Source organism: Pinus tabuliformis, chromosome 6, assembly GCF_031772625.1.
Source record: "Pinus tabuliformis cultivar Carrire ecotype Pingquan chromosome 6, CPIR1, whole genome shotgun sequence".
Classification (NCBI taxonomy): Eukaryota; Viridiplantae; Streptophyta; class Pinopsida; order Pinales; family Pinaceae; genus Pinus; species Pinus tabuliformis.
Genome location: NC_142292.1, coordinates 885,865,605 through 885,881,876, shown reverse-complemented (window position 1 = coordinate 885,881,876; position 16,272 = coordinate 885,865,605). Strand labels below are relative to the sequence as shown.

The following is a 16,272-nucleotide window of genomic DNA, read 5'->3' as shown; positions in this document are numbered from 1 at the left end:
AATTTTATTAATGTTTACATTACCTAAAAATATTAAGGATTATTGGTGAATACCTTCATTTGGGAAACTATGAATTTATTTTCTAATATAAAATTTATTATTTCTATTATTCACATTCCCAACTTATCTTCTCAGATTGAATCTTGGATAGGATATGGTCTCCTTCTATTATTCCAAATTCTATATATATTAATATCACATTCCCCAATGTACTCTCATATTTACTTGGAAGAAGACATGGTCCTCTCCAACTAATTATCAATATATATATTCATCTCACATTCCCCAACGTACTCTCACATTTACTTGGGAGAAGACATGGTACTCTCCAACTAATTATCAATACTCCAACTAATTATCAATATATATATATATATATATATATATATATATATATTCATCTCACATTCCCCAATGTACTCTCACATTTTCTTGGGAGAAGACATGGTCCCATTTCACATTCCCAAATGTACTCTCCCATTAATTACCCAATTTTATATTCATATCACATTTCCAAATGTACCCTCAGATTTACTTGGGAGAAGAGAAGTCAACTGTAAGATGAAGCAGAAATTAATGACATTAATTAGAGGTGGTTGAGGTGGAGAAGAGAGGAAGGGCATAAAAGGGGAAGGAGGAAGGGAGAAAGGGGGATGTTGGGTCTTGTTTGGGTCTTTGGGGTTGGCTGTGATTTTAGGATTGCTGTGATTTTGGAGACCTAAAGAAACTGTGGATGTTTCTTGGGTTAGTTGAGAGGAGGGAAATCTTGTTTATCTTGGTCTGGATTATTCATTTTGGACACACTACATTTGGTTGGACTTAGGCTCGAAGGGCTAGGGAACCTGTGGAGGTTTCCTGGGCTAGGAACTATTTCCTAGTTGGCTGGGAGGTAAATCCAGTGATTAGTCGAGAGGAGCGTTTCAGCAGGAGTAGCAGCTCAAGGGCATTTCCAACCACCAGTACAAGTATTCCTCTATGCCTAGATTACTCATGTAAATTATTGAAATGAAATGTTCACTATAAGTTGTAAGGATTAGAATGTAAATGGTAAATTTTCATTGTTTAAATGTCTTGTAAGAAAGTAAATTATTGCCTCTTATTGTATTTAATTTCAAGAGAAAATAGATCTGTTAAAATACCCTAATACAAGGCTCTTGCACCATGTCTACATTGAAGATTGTCGGGTCATCGCTAGGGTTGATCACTTCCATCATAGAAAGCTTAGAGAGGCCATTGAAATTGAAAAGCACGCTAGAGTGGTTGGAAGAATTAGAAATTGATCCCTACCCTCTCTTCATATATATATCCTTTTTTACTTTTCTATTAAAATCTTCTTCTATATTTTAATATAATAACATAAGCTTAGAGAGGCCATTGAAATTGAAAAGCACGCTAGAGTGGTTGGAAGAATTAGAAATTGATCCCTACCCTCTCTTCATATATATATATATATATATATATATATATATATATATCCTTTTTTACTTTCCTATTAAAATCTTCTTCTATATTTTAACATAATAACATTTGCAACTAATTATTGAATATTATTAATCTTATTTAAAAACAATTTGATAAAAATAGATTAAACTTATTTTTAATTATACATTTACAAATATTCATTTCTTATTCTATTATTATTAATTTAATTTAACTTTTTTGAATTCAATATTATTTTAATTAAAAATATATAAAATAAAACAAAACAAAATGATAATAAATATAAAAATGTATTCAACAACTAAGTTTTAAACCACATTAGATGGTTCGAAACATGATTAATGAGAAAGACATTATTCTAATCAATATGAATCACAAAACTCTAAAATCAAATCAATATAAATCACAAAAGTCTAAAATCAAGCAATAATTTTTTTTTTAAATCTTTTCTTATTTTTAGATCTAATTTGCACCATTAATAAATATGATTACCATTTTACAAGTATAATAAGCAACGTTAATGTTTACTTACTACCTTTTATACAAAAATTAATTGATAATATATATATATATATATATATATATATAACAGGGTAGTAAACTTTATAGAATCAATTTATCTTTTTTCTATTTACTATCGAATAAAGTTATCTTTATTTATATTTATTTAATGATTTGATGTTTATTATAAATTATTCAACAACCCAGATACCTATTTTAAATAAAATTTTAATCCAAAAAAAAATATTTTTGACCAAATCACCTCTTGTCATATTTACAAAGAAAAGAACATAAAGGCAGACACTCTATCAAAGACGAGCAGTTTTGAAGTTGGGCATTTTGGCAAGTTTCTGAAAAAATGGGCAGTGAAGTGAGTCAACACCCACACAGGCTCTTTTGCCAGATTATCACCCTTATCAGCAGTTATGACATTTTCTCCCCGGAGCATTATCTTGATATTTCTTTTAACTTATAGAGTTAGGGTCTTTCGGGTTATCTTGTTATTTCTTTTAACTTATAGAGTTAGGGTCTTTCGGGTTATATTTCCGGACATTTATTCGGAGCTAATTCAGCTTATATGTATGACTTTTGTAAGTAAGTCAACAATTTTAAGCTAGACTTTATGGACAACAGTGGAATTCAAGTTTTGAATGCATTAAGTTGTATGGGCAAAATGTTATTTTGTTTTTTAATAAAAATTAAGATTATTTTTGGAAAAAAATTAAATTAAAATAAAATATTTTTATTTTGAAATGAATTGTGGCTTTTTAGAATGTAGTATTAATAAGTTGTAATATAATCTTATGATATTGTAACAAAATTTAAATTATTATGACATTTAAACAAGCTCAACTATATATATATATATATAAAAGTTAAACATATATACATTTAAGACATGTAATAAGATTTTTAATCAATGATTATTCACTTACAAATAAGTTTTATTACAATACAGTGGGTCAATACCACGGTGCTTGGACACCCCTTGGAATAGTTCCTCAACTCCTCCCCATGAGATTTGTTCATATGACCGTGAAGACTAAACCCTACACAAACTAATTGGTCTACCTCTCATGGGTTAATGATATGACACATTTTCATATGCCATTTGAATTAATTAATTAATTTAATTAAAAAGATAAAAAAAAAAAATGCATCACTGCTTTTTAAATCGATCTCAATATTTTATTTGTACATACTATTAAAAATATTTTAAAATATTCTACGTAAGATAAATCTCTATTATCAACCTATTAATTATTGATAATTAAATTAAAACTTTAAAAATCTATTCTAAAATAGACATACTTATCTATTTATTTTGAACTGTACTTTATATTAATATAATAAAATTAAGTTTTATATTTTTTAAATAATATTTTATTTTACTTTAATTAAAATGACTTTTCATTATAAATATTATCTTTTTAAAACTGCTTCTGCTTGGCTAAGAGCTCGTCTTCCTCGGACGTAAGGAAACAGGTTAACGGCCCAAGACCCAGAGGCATCTGGCAGGAGTGAAAGCCTGCTCCCTTACGGACCACCAGCGGGTTATTACAGGTGGCGTGGTTTTCCTTGATAACGGTGATGAGTCAAATCGACATTCGCGGATAGCAGCCAGAGATGGTTGTCCTCACTGTTGGTTTGACACCTGAGTTTGATAGGTTTTGCCACCTTCGGAGAAAAATATTATCTTTTTAAAATTTAATTATTCTTTACGGTAAAATTTATTAATTGAAATGATTATTTATTTTATATCATCTAAAATATTAAAAATAAAATGCTACAATAGAATTTGGATAAGTAAATAGAAGTTTTATAAACTAGTTTCTGTTAATTAGATAGAGATATAACGTTTAAATAAAATCCTTATCAAGTGCTAGAATCCAATTTGGATAAGCAAATACAAGTTAGATAGAGATATGACTTTTAAATAAAATCCTTATCAATGGAAAATTACAGCATACTCTTAAATTTAAATTTTAGGATACAATTGTCAATAGTTTTTTATCATTAATAGATGAGACCAATCCGCCAACCTTTTCATATTGGTAATAGATATCAATTAAGTTACTTGCATGAAATGTTGCTTCGTTTGGCCAACGATGATTATGACTTCCTCGCACGGTAATCGTCGCTGCATATGATGATGTTATTGATACAATTGCAGCGAATATAAATTAATAACAATCATCGTTGTTGTATTTATAATAACAATCCTTGTTGTTGTATATCAGGTTGGAATTTGGATTTCCTTTTATTGGTTATATAATTTTTTTTATGTTTTGGGTTTTTATGCTTCTTATTATTAAACGTTATTTTAAAATTTTGCTCTTCAAGAATGACGTTTTCATAATAAATTAATTTTTCCCTGATAAAAATTTGATTAAAAATTTACTTTTTAATAACATAATTATTGCAACATAAGCATTTGTTCATTACTACACTTCTCTTGCAATGAGTATAGAAGAACAAATAGGTGCTACTCCAAAACTTCTGGTTAAAGTTGACCAGATTACACCAACACACAAACCATGAATTACACATCATAGGTCCAATAAGGAAATCATGTTTCCCAATCCAACTTTTGTTCACTCGCTTTCTGATTTCGAAATAATTCTACAAGACCTTGACAAAGGACCAGATGCACAACCTGTTTTACTGCTACCTCGATGAAAAGGAGGAAATCATTGCCTTCTCTAAAGGGATTTAGTACACCAAAATTCAGACGCTCTTCTCCTATGTGCATGTAAAATGGATGAGTTCCTCAAAAGATAGATACTCTTGAACCTCCATTCAACCTAGATGCCCCAAAGATAAAGAAACTTTCCCCTTCGTCGAAAGCGACAATTAGAAAACCAGTTAGGACAATTCGACATTCTCGTAGGGTTAAAATTTGTGTTGCTTCTATCCTTCTAGAAATACCCATGCTCTTCTACAAGTCAAAAAATTTCTAAATTCTGCGAGTTCTCATCTCCTCTAGATAAAAGAATCTGAAAGATGTTGCATTCTCCAAATTCCCCAAAATATTTTCTCCATTGAAAAACAAAACTCCTAAGCATGCCTTATCCCCCAAATACACCAAGTTATTTTCTCCCTTAAAAAACAAAAGTCCTAAACGTGTCTCACCCTCTAAATTTCCCAAGTTATCTTCCCCCTTCAAAAGCAAGTGCTCTAAACATGTTGCATCTGCAAGGAAACCTGTTTGTTTCCGTAGAAGGTCAATACATTCTTAATCATCTCATGTCACTTACAATATTCCACTGTTGCCTAAGCAACATGTTGCCTCGATCGTCCAGTCTTTACCTTCTCTCATATAAAAATTGCCTTCCAGGAGGAGGAGCTGTAGTAGGAAACCAAATGTCCCCTATGATATGAAGAAAAATGTTGAATCATATCCCAACGAGAAGGATGCTCTTGACAAAGTCGTGAAAATCGAGGATGCGGGATCAAGAAGGGATCTCCCTTTGCCTCCTGGTTGGGGAGAAACAATTCTTGTTGCTTCTATCAAAGATAACTTCATTAAGTCATGAAACCTAAACACTGTTAATTCTTCTATAGATGAAATGCCATATCAAAGCAAAGTTCTTGAATGTGGCCCCTCCATTAGCTACCCAAAACAGATACCTATGAAAGCTATTGACAACATTGCTAATTCCAATAGCATTGACAATAGATTTAACACAATATATGCACTGGACAACAATTTTCCATGAAAAGGAAAGATCAAAAATTGCAGGAAAAAGAGAAACCACATGTCAGTGAAAAAGAGGGGCATGATACAATGCTAAAGAAGTCAAATAGATTTTTGAGAAGTTGGTCATTTGGACATGAGAATACAACACTTCTTAAAAAAGTGAATCTAAATAATAGCTCAAGTATATAGCTCAATCCATGAATGCCTGTTCAATTTAATGGTTTCAGTTTTCTAGTTTTGGTACAAAACTTTTTAGATGTTTTCTAAAAAAATTCTCCAGCCATGTAATCTATGATTGCCAGTTTGTCTGCTTATTGATAGTCCATCATCATCATGGATGGATCAAATTCCTTCAATGCTTTTGTTTTCCTTATGAAATGTTGTTTTTTATTTGAATATTGGGATTACTGTCAAGCGGATTCATCCATTCCTTCCAAAATCTATTTTTGTATGTTTGTCTACTTTGCTTTCCAGTGTGATGCATCATGAAATTTTTAATTTCAATCAATACCTTTTGCACATGCTTCTGCTCTTTATGAATGCAACATTGATACATGTATTTTTCCTTTCTTTTGTCTTTGACATATAAAATTAAACAAGTATCCTATTGGGCTCTTGCTAATACACATGTCCCTATGAAAATTAAGTATGTTGTCATTTCCTGTTGCAGACAATTTACCATTCCTAAAGTATGCCATGAGATGCATGAATATGCAAAGAGTCGCTTGAAATACTAGTAAAGACACTAAAGTATTAGTCTAACTAGAGCATTAGAGTCATCGCCACTGGTCAATACTATTTTTCAATCTCTCTAATGTTTATCAAGTCATTGGAAAACATGCAATTGGAAACTATAATGTTGACACTCTACCAATGGAAGTCATGACTTCATGCTTTCAGAAATAATTTTATGACATTTATCTTACATGCCTGGCTCAAGAATGGCATTAGGAGTTGATGGTGGATACTTATCAAGGATGTTTTTCAACTTCTCAAATGAAATTTCCTTAATGTCAATCAAAGGATGAATGGATACTATGTATACAACCTCAGTTGCTTCAGTCATAAATTTTCTGGCCAAAAATTATATTTTTTTATTCTACTTCGGAAGGGGTTATATCTAGGATATTTATGAAATGTAATGATTACCAGATATTTGTATCTTTATGTATATTTATCTTCTATTTGTATATTTGTTGGCATGGCCTGAGTAGTAGCTAATCCTTTTTAATATCATCTTAAAAGCTTCTCTATGGCTTTGTAATAAGCTCAGTTATGAATTTCAGCATGCACTTACACTGAAACCTAAAGTTTCTTCTATTTACTTAATTCATGAGATTCTTCTTTTCTATATTTGAGATTTGTTTACAAGGTGTCATGATTCATGTTTATAAACGTTACTTTCATTTGCAAAAATCTAAAACATCCTCTGAACTTCATTGAAGGAAATTACTTTGAATACATTAAAGTTAAAAAAATAATTTACTTGTTTTCACTGTGAAATTGTGATCTCTGAGAGAAACATGTGACCTGTGCGTTTGGAAGGATCATGTTCTGGAAGTTATCTATTGGCAACTCTAATTGATATTCTCCCCCAAAATGTGGATCCTGTTTTGGAAGTTGTTCGCTGGCTACTCTAATTGATATTCTCCCCCCAAAAGTGGAAGGAAAAATTTTCCGCACCCAATTTGAATTATGTACAATGGTATTGGTATTGATATTCTTCCATATTTCCAAATTGAAGAACGCAAACTTGTTACACCAGAACTGAATGTTGGAACTGTAGGGTATATCACAACACGCAACATTCATAGCACGCTCTCCACACACCGATCTTTGAAGGCGCAACCCTTATTCAAATTGCATATTATCAAAAGATGTACATGGTTATTCGAGTTCATCCTTCTGTCTTTGTTTAGGTTGATTGATGTTGGCGTTAATTACATTTACCAAACTCTCCATCATTGGTAAAACTGCTTAGCCTAAGCCTATCGTATAATTCCTATCACAACACGTCTTGTAGTTGTCAATTTTCCTTACACCACTGGAATTTGAGGATTTATGCCAAGTTTCCAACAATTCATCAGTTACTGGAAAATAAAGAGAAAATAAATAAGAATTAATGACGTTTTCATAAAGTATTAACCATCAAAAATATGTTTTCCACAATGACAAGCACATCACGAAAAATGGGCATCAAAACATTTAAACGACAAATACGAGTAAAATGCCCTATGATGGGCATTTTGCCCATCAAATTCCATCCCTGGATGCATATGATGATGTTATTAACATGGCACATGCAACTGCAACAAACATAAATTAATAATACCAATTTTCTATTTTATTGGTAGAGTTTATTGGTAGGGTTTATGGTACAAATTAAATAATGTAATTTTAATATGCACAACAAATGTGATGTGAATAGTCCATCATTTTTTATGCAAATATTTGCTTAAATTATGGTGGGCAGTTATCCACATGGCATTCTTGCATAAAAATGGTGGGCAGTTATCCACAAGACATTTTGTTGTGCAAAGTTGTAGCTATCTATATGGCATTCAGTTGTGCAAAGTTGTGACACTTGACAAATAAAAAAAAATTGAGATTTTTTTAATATAATTTTTATATCTCATAATTCAATTTAAAACCACATAAAAATAGTCATCAACTAATTAGGAAAAACACAATTTACATTTAAAATATATATATATATATATATATATATAGTTTAATATTTATTTTTTTCAAAACTTTAATAAACTTCATAGAATTTGTTAATATATATATATATATATATATAGCTTAATATATATATATATATATATTTTTCAAAACTTTAATAAACTCCATAGAATTTGTTTACAAATTTCAAAAATAATTGAAAGCCAAAGTTGTTTTTACCAAAATAAAAAACAATATAACATGTCGATAACAAGTGACAATATGCGTTGTGTTCTCTCTTAGGGATTGGGTTGGGCAAACATTGTTCATCTCAATCCCAATGCCCCATTTTTGTCCTCCTTCATCTAGTAAAATACTTACACGTCGAAATGGTTTTATGCTTGTTGAAATTTCATAATCGTTTTCTCTCCTTACCTAATAATGACGTCAATGGTTTGATTGCTCCGAACGTGGTCTCTCAGTCATTTGATCCACCATCCCACGTGTTGAAAAGTGTGCAACAAGAAATGCTTGTTGAGAATGCAACAAGATGATGGAGCTTAGTGAAAAGAGTCGCCTTCACTAAGTGGGCCCGCAGGCAAATTATGGCGCAAGTTCTATTTTTGATCACAGTGTGGATGATCACAGTGTGGGTGATCACAGTATGAGTGATCACAGTGTGGGTGACCACAGTGTGAGTGATCACAGTGTGAGTGATCAAAGTCTATTTTTAGACTGACTGTCAAAAATAGAAAAGTCAAATATTATTGTCTCATAATAATATTTGGACTATAAACTTGATCTTATTCTCTTGGAGCACTTCAGGATGAGCTACGGATGTGGTACATGCAGATCCCAGAGGGAAATACGTGGTTACCTATGGGATGACTAATATTTGCATGCAGGACTTCAGTTAGAACTCAAGTGAGTTGAGTTTAGTGGACTGGAGGTGCAGTTGATGGAGTTGTGTTCAGTTTAGCTTTGTTAAACTAGTTGTATTTAGTCTAACTGATCAATAGATTAGAGATGAGTTGGGTGAATTAGTTATTAATTAATTCACAAATTATTAACTCATAATGCAACTATAGAATACATCAGTTAACTCAGTTGCATGTCAGTGCATGTTCAGTTCAGCAGGGACAGGTGTTAGAGGATCAGATTGCTATCAGTTGTGACTATAGCTGTGCATGATGATTTGCACAATCAAAGGGATTGAGTATGGAAATGAATTGGCCAATATCAAGAATTGTAGCCTGTGCTCACGTCCAACAGAGTGTGAGTGATTATTTGCAGGTCAAATATGAGTTTGGTAAGCCATTCTCATCAATTCTTGAGCAGGTATTGAGCTGTGGAGGCAGGCAAGCAGCGGGGGAGATTTGGAGATCAGATCTGAGCTGTATTGTGTGTAGCATGTGGAGATAGTACTGAGTATTTGTGAGGAGTATTGTACTATGTATTGTTACATGATTCAATCACTATAATATACAGATAGTTGGGGTTTTTAGCAAGATGCTTTCCCCGGGAAAATACTGTGTTGATATGTGTGATTGATGCTTCTATGTGCACCTGTGAATGATTCTGCTTCTGTAAATTGATGATCAACGTAGAGGAGGTTATGTATTATGCATGTTCTGCTTATAAGTGTATAATCAGGATAATCTCTGTGAATATGTGTCATATTATTCAAAATTTCTACACCACGTCCATTTCTTTGTTGACAGTACATCTCCGCACTCATCACAGAAGCATGCTTGCCCTTTGAATATGTGCTTCGATTCACCACTTTGAGCCACCCACCGCCAATTCCACTAAGCTAGCTGTCGAACAAGGCCATTCTTTCAAGCTACACAGATAATCGACCGCTCCTGAAAATATGCCCACTCTAGCATCAATGGCTTGATTACTTCATACATGGCCTCTCAGCCATTTTCTCCACCATCCCCACAGTCATTTCTCTATCGACACTCCATCTCCACGCTCAACACAAAATTTGGATTCCCCTTTGAATCTGTGGTTCGATTCACCACATTGAGCCACCAAATCCACTTGGCCAGATGCCCAAGAAGGTCATTCTTTCGAGCTACACAGAGAATTGGTTGCTCCTAAAACTCTATGCCCACTCCAGCTCCATAACCAACCCATTCAACCCTATGCAACCTAATCCACACACCCTCTTGGTCAATTCACCCTTCACGCATCGACCAATGAGCGACTAATCCCTTCAAGCACTTGGACTTGGGTTTTAAAGCATCGCGCTTGCAAGAGACCTCACAATCTCCTTTCACCGATTATCAAAAAAAGATTTGGTAATAAAACAAACTACAATGAATTAAACCCCATATCATGTGCCAAAAGTTTCCTCTTTAACCATTATAACCCTTGACTACACTAGACTCTATTTCGTATAATGTATCTTCTCAAATTCAATTTCTTGGGTATCAAGAACAAAAAACACACAGAAAATGGAAAAACATGAAGAAAATCCCAAAAGTATTGAACAAATGGTATTTGATCAACATCGAACAGTCAAGCTGTTCTTATTAATTTGATAAAAGCATTATTGGTGTTCTATATCAGATCGATGGATTTGACCCCTACAAGGAGAAGAGATAGCTGCCCGTAGTTAGTGACAAATTTGTCGTAATTCTCAATAACAAAAATTCACAAATGAAACTATTGCTTGCTATAGTGCCAGACATTAAGGAACTGATAGGGGCAACGCCTGATTTAGAGAGGGAATAGAGGGAATCGAGATACGGTTATTCAGAAGGTTGAAGATGTCTTTTTCTAAGTTATTGAAAGGACAATTCTTAGCCAAGTTGTTTTTCTTATAGGATGTAGAGTTGATAGGAGCAAAATAGCATATTGCAAGAAAGAACCTATTGGACGTAGAATCAGAGATTTCAATCCAAATGTATTGATTGAAGGGGTTGATTTTATGAAATCGGATGTGAGAGGAAACAATGTTCCTTATATAGCAGAATATACCACCAAAACCTCTTCGAGAGGATTTCTTATTCCAAATTGACCAAAGAGTGAAACCGTCAAGGTGAGGGACCCTAGATTCGTCATGCTCCCAAGTTTCAACTAAAAGAATAAGGTCAATATCACTCAGGATCTAACTTAACATAGGACCTTTACACCATGGAAAACCACAACAGTTCCAGGAGAGGATCCAAGTGATGCAAGTCCCTATTTATCACTCGTGCTTGAGACTTCATCTCTGATAATAACTTTCCTATTCCTAATGATTGCCCATTTCCCTCCTTGACCTTTTGGACTTTTTTCCGAAGTTCAGCTTGGTCTCTCGAATGAGATCTTCATTTATAAAGATTCTTGTTCCTTTAAGGCTTGGGGATTTCCTGAATATATCCAATTTATGTTTATTACAACTAACCTTGATACGGATTAGTTTGTTCTTATGCTCAAGTATCTTTCCTGCCCTGATTGCTTCCGTGACATAAGTTGTTTGAATTTCAAATTTTGTTTTTAACTGTTCTTTAACTATTTCTAATGTGTCTTCATTGTTTTGTTCTTCTATACCCGCAATTATAAGGTTTAAGGTTGTTTTGTGGCACTTATGGTCAAGTACAATTAGTTTATTAATTTCCTCTTTTATGGGTTTAATATCTAATTTATTCTCTGTGTTATTTAGAGCTGAGTTATTATGTGGTTGTTCTTTTAGATTTTTAATCTCACTTTTCAAGGTGTCATTTTCTTTAACTATTGTTTGTTTACTATGTTCTATTTTTTGAATTTTACCTTTCATTCCTTGGAGTTCAGTTTCGAGTGTGATTATTTTATTTTCTAACGATTTGTAGTTGTTGTCAAGCATTGTAGTTAGTTTTAGTTTAAAATGGTTTTCTCTTTCTTCCTTAAGTCTTTCTAAAGATTCAATGTACTCATACAAACTCTCTAGGATAATTTTATTTAATATGCCCTTGTTAGAAAGGGACTTAGAAATATGAGAGGAAATACTCATAGTGTAACAAAACAAAACTTAACAAGAGGATACATGGGAAAGTGTGCACCTGTCCAGCAAAGCCAATGTGAGGTTACACTCACCACACCTCAGAGCGGTAATTGTTTAAAATGTCACACCTTTGTTTAATCGAGCAATGGCAACACAAATCAAGCCTCGTTTAATCACCTCCTTCCTATAGAGAACGGAGAAAGCGAATATAGATAGATATATATATATATATGCACAGCACGAGGGCGAATATAAAATGTCGAACTCACCGCAGAGGATCAGACACCCTCTGTTTAATCGAGCGATGGCAATACAAATCAAGGCGGCATAAGGTTAATTCACCACATCCATAATATAAGACTCTGAGGCCGCAAAGATTAATTCACACCCACAAATATTATAATGCAATGGTTCGAAGCAACAAATATTAATTCACACCTGGCTAATAGCAGATCAGTTGATTTCCTCCAAACGAAAGCCTTGCCAATTTGATGCAGTGAAGTGTACATAGATAAATCAGAATCCAAGGTGGTCATGACTGTTTTTCTTTACACAGAATGTTGAATAAATTAAATATACATAAAGCTAATTGACAGAGTGTTAATGGAGCTTCATTCGGTTCTTAGCGCCAAGCCCGAGCTCTTGAGGAAGAATTAACCTTAGAAGATCAAACGCCCCACAATATTGAGACTCACCGCAGAAGACTCGATAACCCTCACCGCGGAGAGGAATAGAACGATCGAAGTTGCGCTATAAGCCGCAGGCGATAAGTTTGAAATGAGAATTTATATATATGTCTAAAGCTATAAGAAGTGTGACATGCTACCGCAGAGAAGAGAAGTGTCATGTTATTTAAAATCAATATATGAATATTAAATTTAATTTTTGGTTAGATTGTGAGTTTTAGTTGAAACTGCATTTTTAATTGTATAGATAGATTCAAAATCTAAAAAACCAATAAAACATTAGATTTGGGTAGATTACACAATTTAAATTTTACATATAGACGAAATGGCATTTTCACTCGGCAATCTAAAGCAAGATTGTAAGTTTTTGTTGTTTAAAATATATTTGTGAATGTATAAATAGATTCAACACCCTGAAAAACCTCTAAAACACTAGAATTCTATAAATTAAACAAATTAAACTCAAATTTTTAAAAATCTCTACAAAATTTTGATCAAAATTATCCAAAAATACTCTAAATAAAAAACATTTAATTTATAAATTAAACTACCTTCCAAAAATCCTTACCAAATTATGAGTAAAAAAATGCCTAAACAAAACCAAAAATAAAATATCTAACACTAAGAGTACTGCGGTGATATGGCTCCTTTTGAAATCCACGTTTCTACTAAAAAACAATGTTTCATATCATAGGTAGGTAAATTGAAAATTTACCCACTTCCCAAAAAGACCTAAATTCCAAATATAAACATCATTATACGAATTTTAACGCTAAACTGTTCTTTTAAAAATCCATGGAATCCAACTATCCTGTGAAACAAAAGGTCTTCCCAAAAATAAATTTGAATTTTTGAAATATATAGCCACTTCGGCTTGGCAGTTCCTATTTCCACCTCCATAGCAAAGTTAATGCTATGGAGGTACACCCTCTGACAGCGGCAGACATCCTCCATGTTCGACCATGCATCATAGCATGCATCCGTCTCCGGCGATTAGAGGGCACGCAGCTCCGGCGACTCTGCCGTCTGCGGTGCTCCTGCCCATCGACGACCCTGCCCGCCTCCCCTTTGCCCTCCACTCTGGCGTGCAAGCACACGTCGGTCAGTCGGTTGCCTCCGCCTTGAATGCCACCACCAGACCGTACACTCATTTGAATTTGGAAACCCGCCGAAACAAGAACTTGAGTCATGTTAGCATCGGCCACCATGTTCCCCTTTCTTTTGTTCCTCCTGCTCAGCGGGGCCGCAGCCGATGGGTCGCCCAAGGCGAAGCTATGCGGCCGTTCTTCTTCCTGGTGCCCGGCCTGGAGATTGAGCGTGGAGAGCGGCAACCTTAAAGATTGGAATATCACGCCATTAAAATGCATCGGCTACGTGAGGAAATATATGTTGGCAGAAGGGCAGTATTGGGAGGATTCCAAAGTAGTAGCGTTAACCATTCTGGATTATGTCAAAATGCTGAAACTTGCAGGAGATGGGATGGATGCGTGGGTTTTCGATATTGATGAAACTCTTCTATCCAATATCCCTTATTTCCAACACCAGGATTTTGGGTATGTATTATTCCACATACAGTCTGTTCTTCTCGCTTTTATATATAAGTGTGCAAGAATTTGGATGATGATGATTTTATTGTTTTGTTTTAACAGGGGCAACGGTTTCGATTCGAAGACATTTAAAGCTTGGGTATTAAAGATGAAAGCACCTGCGCTGCCGTCGTCTCTGCTGCTTTATAACAGTTTGTTAGCTCGGGGTTTCAAAATCTTCCTTCTAACTGGCCGAGACGAATCTCTGCGGAATGGAACGGTCCATAATCTGTTCCAGGCCGGTTACAAGGGCTGGGCGGGTCTGATATTGAGGTATAACCCCCATACATTAATCTCATTTGCTATTTATTGATAGAATCCTAATGAGAGTGAACAGGGGATTAATATATATGGAATGTCTGAATTGCAAGGGGGAAGAGCGATCAGGGCACCTCGGCGGGTGTGTACAAGCCCAAGAAGAGGGGAGAACTGGTGAAGAAAGGCTATCGTTTATGGGGAAGTGTGGGTGATCAGTGGAACGATCTGATCGGACCCTACCAGGCATCGCGCTCTTTCAAGCTTCCCAATCCTATGTATTATGTCAGTTGAAATAGCTTGCCAAAGTTTTGTTTCAGAAATGCGAGTTTAACAAATTTCTTCTTCCATCATGTCTGTTGGTAGTGAAAAGTAGTGTGTTAGTAGATGGGCTGACCATGTTCACGGTTCTACCCTTCAGGCATGCCTTATTTGTGATCGATAACAATGTCACTATCGATGCCAATGTTGGTTTTGGGTTTTCAATCACAATGGGAAGAAATTATTTGAAAGTGGATACTACGAAATTTTCTCTATAAAACGTCTACAAAATGGGAGTTTCTTTTGTCACTAATATGATCTTGATCACTGAAATAATCTATGTGACCTGCTTTGCTCTTTTTTGGCTTTAACTTGATACTCCGTGGTGCTTGCTTTTACATGTTCTTAAATCATAAACTAGTAATGGTCGTTAAAGATGCAAGCAAAATGGCAGGTTTTTTTATTTTTATTTTAATATCATTTCACGGTAGATATCACTCTTTTTGATATTTAAGATTTTTTTGTTCAGATGAAAAAAACAGAGCTATTTTTATTATAAATGAGGAAAGTTTTACATATGTTTGGATAGTTTACATTCATCAAATATATTTTACAATCATCAAATCTACCCCGGAGTGTGTCAGGAAGACCAAAATCTTTTTCAAAATTCAAAACAGAGAACCATGCAAGAGAAGGGAGCAGAGCAGCTGCCAATCCAATAGAACATCAGCACAGAAAAAACCTGGCAGAATTAAACACCAGAACACAACTAAAAATAAACGAAACAGACCAAAGAGTTGTTTCTGATAATGCCACTTTGAGAGAGCTGATTACCTTTTGATTTCATCATCTCCATTCTACTTAGACGGGAGTTGGATTAGGGAAGGAAGAGAGAGAAAGGAAACTCTCAAAAAACTACAAGATAACCTACCAAGAAATCTCAAAATATCCTTGTCCACAGATCAAACCATCAACAATGTATTCAAAAGACATAAATCCAGGGGAAAGAGACAGGGCCTATTTAGAGAGGGCTTCTGCTTCAAGATTTTAGAGAGCAGCCTTTAAATCTTTGATATGATACATCTAATTGCAGAGAGGGGACCCCTAGGTTGTGCTTAGAATCTATAGAATCTATTGGATCAATATAAGAGAATCTCCAAAGATAGAAATCCGCCCCGGGATAAAGATATCATCTTTATCATAATG

At 34.2% G+C, this 16,272-nt stretch overlaps 1 protein-coding gene across 1 annotated transcript; it reads left to right on the top strand.

The window, feature by feature from the left end:
• The first annotated feature begins 14,041 nt into the window (after window positions 1-14,041).
• On the top strand, window positions 14,042-15,379 carry LOC149261743 (acid phosphatase 1-like). Its single transcript, XM_089382294.1, has 3 exons — window positions 14,042-14,517; window positions 14,614-14,823; window positions 14,922-15,379. The coding sequence occupies exons 1-3, from the start codon at window positions 14,153-14,155 to the stop codon at window positions 15,097-15,099; spliced, it is 753 nt and encodes a 250-aa protein (XP_089238420.1). The 5' UTR covers window positions 14,042-14,152; the 3' UTR covers window positions 15,100-15,379.
• The last annotated feature ends 893 nt before the right edge of the window (window positions 15,380-16,272 follow it).